This window comes from Myotis davidii, unplaced genomic scaffold (genome assembly GCF_000327345.1).
Source record: "Myotis davidii unplaced genomic scaffold, ASM32734v1 scaffold355, whole genome shotgun sequence".
In the NCBI taxonomy this organism is placed as follows: domain Eukaryota; kingdom Metazoa; phylum Chordata; class Mammalia; order Chiroptera; family Vespertilionidae; genus Myotis; species Myotis davidii.
Window position 1 is genome coordinate 28,003 of NW_006286818.1, and position 8,543 is coordinate 36,545.

The 8,543-nt window shown below is 45.1% G+C and overlaps 1 protein-coding gene across 8 annotated transcripts in view; it reads right to left on the reverse strand.

Annotated features, from left to right (window-relative positions):
• ARHGEF12 (Rho guanine nucleotide exchange factor 12) overlaps positions 1-8,543 on the reverse strand; it is a 198,434-nt gene that overhangs the window by 5,292 nt on the left and 184,599 nt on the right. For all 8 annotated transcript variants that reach the window (XM_015560643.1, XM_015560638.1, XM_015560639.1 and 5 more), the window contains 6 exons: positions 6,904-7,071; positions 5,460-5,547; positions 4,706-4,792; positions 4,487-4,566; positions 3,756-3,989; positions 523-990 (listed from right to left, as the gene is read on the reverse strand). In XM_015560643.1, the coding sequence (XP_015416129.1) occupies positions 523-990; positions 3,756-3,989; positions 4,487-4,566; positions 4,706-4,792; positions 5,460-5,547; positions 6,904-7,071 (1,125 nt within the window). The remainder of the gene's footprint in view (positions 1-522; positions 991-3,755; positions 3,990-4,486; positions 4,567-4,705; positions 4,793-5,459; positions 5,548-6,903; positions 7,072-8,543) is intronic.

Below are 8,543 nucleotides of genomic sequence, written 5' to 3' on the forward strand. Positions count from 1 at the left end.
CAGCATAGTGCCTGCCATAGTGCACTCCATTCTCAGCATGTTTCTCTTTTATTAGTGTAGATTTCATTTTTTAAAATATATTTTTATTGATTTCAGAGAGAAAGGAGAGGGAGAGAAACATCAATGATGAGAGGGAATCATTGATTGGCTGCCTCCTGCACACCCCCCACTGGGGATTGAGCCCGCAACCTGGGCATGTGCCCCTGACCAGAATCGAACCGAAGACCCTCCAGTCCACAGGCTGATGCTGTATCTACTGAGCCAAACAAGCAAGGGCAGCCTTTTATATACATATAGATTACTCTTCCCCCTACTAGCACCTAAGCTTCATGAGAAGAGTTGATTTTTATGTTTATTCAATGCTGTATCTCCTAGCAGTAGAGTAGATTCAATAATTATTTAGTGTGATAAAGAATAAATAACACACACACACACACAATGCTTGCAAACCCAAACACCATCAGTTTCAACACAGGACAGTAATGGCAATCACCATCGAAGTGTATGTGTGAGAGAACTTGCCTGAGATATGTACGTTAACGTCCTTCTCTTCCTGTTTAACTGCTCCCTCACCCTCCGATGGATTATCATCACTGTGTACTTCATGGGCATCAAAAAAGTGCTCCCCACTCTCATCAAGACCGCCTTCCGGCTCTGCAGGAGGAGCCTCCAGGGGAACAGGTGTACGGCCCGTCACCGCAACACTACCTGCCTGGCCCTCCTGGAATGCCGGGACCACGGGGTCCCGTGGAGCAGGAGAGTCCGCTGAGGCCCGTGGACTGCTGCACGTTGAAAGGCCACCTGCTCCAGCTCTCAAGGGCATCTGTCTTTGACCAGGATAGGCCTTCATAATTTCAAAGTTCTGGGTTTCACTGTCTGCCTGCATCCCCGGGAAGGCCGTCCTGCTTCTTGAAAAATGTGGCCAATCTTCCTGAGTGCTCCTCTCAGCCAGACTCAGCTTCTGTGCCAGCAGCTGCTTCAACAAGCCCACTGGAAGATTGAGGGGGGGGAAAGGCACATCAGCTGTGACCTCAGACTGACACCCAAACTAAAGGAGTACCATTAGCAAGTGTCTCTAAAAGGAAGCACCTTTTTATTAACACGCAGTCAAAATATTAATTTCATAGAATTATGTTTATTTTTCTGAAATAAAGCACCATCTACAGACAATATAATATTAAACTAGACTTGAAACATCTAGGTATTTGTAACGGGAGGTGCTCCTACTGAGAACTGCTAAGTAACCAACTACATCCTCTTCCATTTTTTCTTCTGTTTACTAGTAACTGGGATAAGGCCCAAAGATGCTGAGAAGCTTTGTTAAACTAGACAACAAAAACTCTGCATGTTCTGTTTTTCCAGAAGCAGACACTATACACATAGGCATTATTTTTCTAATTTAATTAAACACAAAGAACATTTATTTTATCATTTACTAGAGAACTGGTGCACGGATTTGTGCACCAGTGGGGTCCTTCGGCCTGGCCTGCAGAAAACGGGCTGAAACCAGCTCTGTGACATCCTCTGAGGGGTCCCGCATTACGAGAGGGTGCAGGCCAGGCTGAGGGATCCCACTGGTGCACAATGGAGCCCAGGGAGGGACTGCAGGAGGTTGGCCAGCTGGGGAGGGACTGTGGGAGGGCTCCAGGGCGTGTCTGGCCTATCTTGCCCAGTCCTGATCAGCCAGACCTTAGCAACAAGCTAACCTACTGGCTGGAGCATCTGCCCCCCTGGTGGTCAGTGCGCATCATAGCAACTGTTCAAACTGTCAACTGGTGCGACACTTAGCATATTAGGTTTTTATTAGATAGGACTAGAGGCCCGGTGCACGAATTTGTGCATGGGTGGGGTCCAGCCGGCCCACCGAGATCGGGGCCGATTGGGCTGGGCTGGCCAGGGGGAGGGGCTGTGGGCAGTTGGCAGGCTGGCCCTGCCCCTTGGTCAAACTCCAGCTGAACTTCTGTTCGAGGGGACAATTTGCATATTACTCTTTTATTATATAGGATAATAACCTAAAGACTTTCCTTAAGTGGTGAAGAAAATAAACTTCCCTGTAAAAATATTCAATTCTAATGATTTGGCAATGTGTATAATTTCAAATGGGAATAGTAATTAGTTTTTTTAAAAATGACCTTATTCATGGCATAGCTTCCTTAAGTTGTTAAAAAAAAAAAGAACCAATTTAACTTTGAATAGGCAAGTGTATGCTGTAAGGCCCCTCATACAATGACAGTTGGGACATGGTTAGTCAAACCATCAGAAATCTTTATTGTACTTATAAATGCCTAACCACTAGGCTGTACACCTGAAATTAATATAATATTGAATTTGAAATGTAATTGAAAAAAACAATTTTTAAAAGAGAAATCATGATCAATGTTCATTCCGGAGAATCTAGAATTAATCAGGTTTGAATAAGTGAGACCAATGCCCCCTTTCAGCTCCGTCTTAGTTTCTATCTTCTGTTCCTGCCCGGAGGCCTAAGGCTCTGACTACTTTGCATTCACTTCCAAGAGACGCTCTGAATCCCTGTGGCTGTGATGCTCGCATCCACCTCCCTCCCAGCCCTTCCCAAATCCCAGCCTGAAACTGCAACCTTCTGCTTCCCCTTAATGCTTTACCATTCATTGTCTTAAGCTCAGTATGTTTTACAATTAAGCCCACAATCTCTGGTAAATTAAAAAAGGGGGGCAAGTGTGACAGTGGGCAGTGGTGGTCCTTTTTGACTTTTATATCTGATAAAAATACTAACATTTTCTCTATTTCCTTTTCTTTGTCCTCACATCCAAACAAGTCAATTGTTTTAAATATCTGTTGACTCCTCAATTTATATTTATTCCTCTGACACCATTCTAGTTCTAACCCTTTAGGCTCAAGTCCACGCTACTACAATAGTCTAACAGTAAGTGCACCACTCTAAACCTCTTTCCATTAAAATCCTTTCACAGCTCTCAAATCTTTTTTCATTAGTCATAACCTTAAAGACTTCAAATGGATCTCTACAGTTAGAGCCATCATTCTCAGCCTTTCCCCCACCCCCACTACCCCTGAGAGATGTGGCACTCCCACTTGCAGCTGATCATCAGTGGCTGACAAGGAGGGGCAGCTAAGAGTGGCAAGGCCTGCCCACACCCCTAGGTAAGTGCATGGGGTGTGTGTGTGTGTTCATTTATGTCTGTGTGTGAGGATGGGCCTCGGCAGAGAACACTACAATTGCCACAAGCATATTAGAAGAGTAATTTGTAGTTTGGAAAAGCCCTCTGAACACGGTGTTGTGCCATCCATAAAGTTCAGGAGACTCAGACTAGTGTTCAAGGCTCCAGTAGGTGGGCAGCACCACCATCTGCCCCTTTGCACTCCGTCTCACACAGCTCCTGTGCTTGCAGGCTCTCCCACAGGCCAGCCGTCTATCCTTGCCCTCTGAACACCCTCAGTTTCCCCTTGCTGTGCTTCTGGTGCCATCATATGCTTGCTGAATAACTTCTACTCTTCTATCAGAGACTTACCCACCCTTGAAGGCTCTCATTTCCTGATGCCTCTCTGCCCTGGTCCCCTAACCAGATCACTTTGGACGTCCCTATGTGTTTACTTAAAAAGATGGGCAATGTTTCTATTATCCTCCCAACTAGACTGTAAAATTATACCAAGAAAAAGTCTGTTTATACTTCTTTAGATTCTCCCTAAATGACTGCATAGTACATGACACAGCTCTGGTACTTACTAAGAATCTGTGTGAACTTATGAATCAAACTTACAGTTCCTCAGTGCGTCCAATGCCCGCCGCTCTTCTGAGACAGGCACGTATGGGTCTGGGGTTGTGATTTGGTCATTTACTCCTGCTTCCTTGACAACTCGTTCTGCGTGCTGCGCCTGTGCAAACCGCCTCTCAGCCACAGAGAGTTCGTCTGCCTCTGCTTTCCCAGAAGTGCCCAGTGGATGAGACTGAGGTTTTGATGATAGTAAGGGAGACTCTAATCCCAAATCTCTGTCTGTTCAATGAAATAGGAAAAGTAGAACATATCTTTTAACTTTTAACATGAAGCATTCAGGAAATACTTGGGGGGAAAATGATCACATGAACTACCGAGATTGTTAAGTCAGAGCAGTGTTATAATGGCCCACAGAAGGCTCACGAGCAAAGTTTGTTAAAATGAAAAACTGATGCCCAAACCTGCCTAAAACAAAAAGAGTTAAAGTTTCTGTGCATTTTAAAAAACATTTTTATTGATTTCAGAGAGGAAAGGAGAGGGAGAGAGAGAGAAACATCAATGATGAGAGAGAACCATTGATTGGCTGCCTCCTGCACACCCCCTACTGGGGATCAAGCCTGCAACCCAGGCATGTGCCCTCACCGGAAATCGAACTGTGACCGCCTGGTTCATAGGTCGATGTTCACCCACTGAGCCAGGTGGCCAGCGGTTTCTGTGCATTTTAATAAGCAACACGTGGACCACATTCTTCCCAGGAAACTAGCAGGTAAGTTTACCTGGACTCTGCAGGCCAGCAACTGAAACGCCATGAGGCTCCACCTTCAATTTGGGAGGCTCACTGTCATCATTGTCTCCTCTGTAGGAGAAAGACCATCGTTAAACATCACAGGTGCCTACACACACTGCAACAAAATGCAAACATCGCCCACTCCTGTTCTGACCAAAAGAAAACAAACAAACAAAAACATTCCTCAGACAGGCCCAGGCACACTCACTCGCAAGGTGGTGACTGTGGTAATGGGATTGGCTTTGTGGACGGCTCCTTCACTGATGCGGCCATCTGACAGATTAGGTCCTGCCAGCTGTGGAATTTTTACAAGAATCCCACATACAAAAGGGGAAGGAAAAAGAAAGGCCTTTAAATACACTGAGAACGCAAAAATAAAAACTAAAACAAATATACCAGAAACCAAAACAAACCAACCAAACAAGAAACTGTACTTCTGACAGAGATCATATTTATGTTGACATGATCATAAATCTCTATTAAGCAGAAATTATAACTGTACCTTAAAGAAAATCCTAACAATATCATGAACACTCTGCCCATTAAAACACTTCCCATGACCCTTCTGCCTTTTTTTCTTTAGAAAACATACTTTCAGAATCAAAATAAGGGACATCAGTCTAAAAAGCAACACGTTCTTAGAAAAACTATCTAAAAGAATACAGAGGAATTGCTTATTTTTTGGTTTTCAAGGTCCTATTGCAGAAACAATGTTACGTTTGTGAAAGTTTATAGTCAGGACATTGAAAACATTGGCGCACCAAGGGGTGGGAGCGTAAAGGGTAAGGGGCCCAGTCCATGATGAGGGAACGAGATGGACTTTGCACAGTAAACACACAATGCGATATACAGACGATGCATTACAGAATTACACACTTGAAACCTACATAATTTCATTAACTCATGTCACCCCAATAGATTTAATTTAAAAAGTTAGAGAAACAGCGATGTTTAATACATACACAGTCTTTTCCGAAACAGTCTGTGCCACCAGCTCATAGATTTGGGCTCCATTGTCTGACATGGAGATGACAAAAAAAGCTTTGTTATCTAGAAAAAAAAAGATTAAAATGCCTCACAGTGTGACCCACAGAGGCCATTCCTAGGCTCTGGTACTATTTTGCATCTTGGTCAGGTAAAGGTTACATGTGTTTACTTCATGAAAATTCACCAAGCCACACACTTAAAACTTTGTACAACAGACTGTGTTCTACTGTTTATAATACTGCTACAAAGCAAAGATTATAAACACTAGCACAGACTCCAGAGTAATTCACTAGAAATAATTAGTCAAAGTCCCTAAATTTACCCTGCTATCATGGAACTAACGAGTTTTAAAACAGATCTCATTGTTAATATCATCTAATAAAGAGGGAACGTGCAAATTGACCGTCAAACCATAACGGCCAAGATGGCTGCGCTCACAGCAGAGGTCGAGTTCCTATAATGAGCCTTAACGAGTAATCAGCAGGGACCTGAGGCTGCATGGTGCTGTGCCAGGGCAGGGGACCTTAAGCTGTGGCCCTTGCCTGGTGGGGCTTGACAAGGGACTTCAGGCCGCACCCCCTCTGCCTGGCAGGGCTTGACGGGGGAACCTCAGGCCGTGCTCCCTGGCCCGGGCCAAGGGATCTCAAGACACATCCCCTGGCTCAGGCTGGGGGACCTCAGGCTGCACCCCACACCCCAGTGCTGGGCCAGGCGACCTGAGGCTGCGCCCCACACCCGGCAGGGCTTGAAGGGGATGGGGCCAGCTGGGCCTGGATCAAGCCCAATGTGGGTGTGGCTGGCCAGGTCTGGGTCTCGCGCGATTTCAAGGTGCACGTGGGTGGGTGGGGACTTGACTCTGGTTCCCATGGTGTGCCCCAGACTGTGACAGGAGGAAGGTTTTCATATACATTTTACTAATTTTCTTTCATCTCTGACACTTCTATTATAGAGAAAAGGCAAATAGCAATATTAAGATATTTCCTCTAATTTCCTTTTAATGTGCACGAATTTTGTGCACTGGGTCACTAGCTAATATATAATTTGCTCACTTAAACTGATTTCAAAAATCTAAACTACACCCATCTCTTGAGGTTTTGCCCCTTTCACCACCAAATCAAAAAACATACCACTCAAATGAAAGCCTTTTGTCTATCAATGATTTGAACATGGAATAAAAGACCAAAGTAGTATGCAGAAAATTTTCAAATGCAGAAAATTGCTCAGAGAGTCTTGGTGTCCTAATTTGGGAGTATAAACTCTTAATCCACTTTCCAAGCAGTAAATAAATATCATTTAATTTGTATAAGAATATGAAAAGAACAAAACTTTATGCCAGCTGTTCTATGTAAATAACACTAAATATCTTACACAACTTTACCATGAACCTGAAGGTTAGCAACACTCAGCAGACATGCTCACCTGTGGCCACTTGTCGAACCAGCACTGTATTCAGCTTAATGACAGGGCTGAATGTGTGCTTGCTATCAGCTGTGGATGCCAGAATCTTACTGTGACATCGTAACACCAGCCTATCATCCTGCTTTTGTAGCAACACAAGGATGTCTTCCAGCAGCAATGTGTACAGATCTAGAGATAAAAACACAGGGATGGGTGATTAGTACAGAAACTGAGACGTGTTTTATAAATTTTATAAAAATTCAACAGAGAAATTTTCTGGGGAAAAAATGGACTCCATTACCCTGAAGTATCAGCCTGACAAAAAATCAAAAAGCAACAGTTCCTCAACACAGACAGCTGTAGCCTCATGATCCAAAAGCCCAGACTCACGCAGATGCATGGATGATGGAGACAGGACAGAATCATGACAGTTTCCTGTTTCACCCCCACACGAACAGGTAACACACTTCACAGATAATAAAACCACAGAAGCATATCTCCTGTAAGTGCATGAATAACACAAAGTAGCAATGCCAACTGCTGTAACTGAAAATTGTAAATGGTTCTCTCTTCTAAGAAACTTTCCTGAGATTAAAAATGGCGGCAGAGTAGGAGGATGCTTGCATGGTCAACCTCCCAGGAACAAGCTGGCATTACAACTGAAATATGAGAAGGCTTCCTGAATAATCAACAGAAAACTCATAAAAGAGAACCCTGATACCCAAAGACCGAAGGTGGAGCTGGCATAGAGACGTGACCCACAGAGGGGAACTGAAGAGAGATATCAGCCGGTGGTGGAGGGGGGGGAGGTGCCACTGTGAATTCTGGGATCTAATCCCAGAGCTGGGCTGCCCAGCAGAGAGCACCAAACTGAGGAAGGTATCCACATAACATCAAGCTGTGAAAAGCAGTGGGGTGCTGTCTGCCAGGGAGTGGCAGCTGAAAGTTCAGGCACCCTCTTAAAGGGCCAAGGCACAGACATTCCCTGTGGGGCCACCCAAGTTGTGCTCTGGCAGAGGGAGGGTGAAGTGGACTGGAGCTGTGAGAGCAGAAGCCAGCACTGGGGGCTTGGGGGACAGAGCTCACAAGGCAGACACCCCAAGTCTCCTTGGCTCAGTCATTCCCTCACACAGCCACATAGACATCTGCCTTGCCTGTGGGGATAGACATCTGCCTTGCCTGGGGGGAAGACAGTTGACACACCCTATTGGAAAACACCTTGCCCTGAAGCCGCTTAAGAGATTAAAAGTAACAATTCGAAGGAGTAGCAGCTGCTTGTGTAGGCCACCTCCATCCAAGGAACAGCAGCCTCCTGATCACCACACCTTCTGTCTGAGCAACAGCAGCTGTGTGTGAAGCCTCCCCACACCAGCCAGAGGAGCCACCACAACTGTGAACAGCACTCACCAGAGGAGCTGCTACCAACTGAGGAGCAGAGGCTACCACAACCGCCAAAGGAGCAACTGCAGCCCAAGGAGCCACTGCCACCTAAGGAGCAGCCACTGAATGACTCAACATCTAGATATGGCGGTATGATCAAACATGGGTAGACAAAAAAAACCCCAAAGGAAAGAAAAGGAGGACTCACCAGAAAAGCAGCTAAGTGATACAGAGGCATGCAACATGACAGAAAAAGAATTCAGAATAAGGGTCCTAGAGTG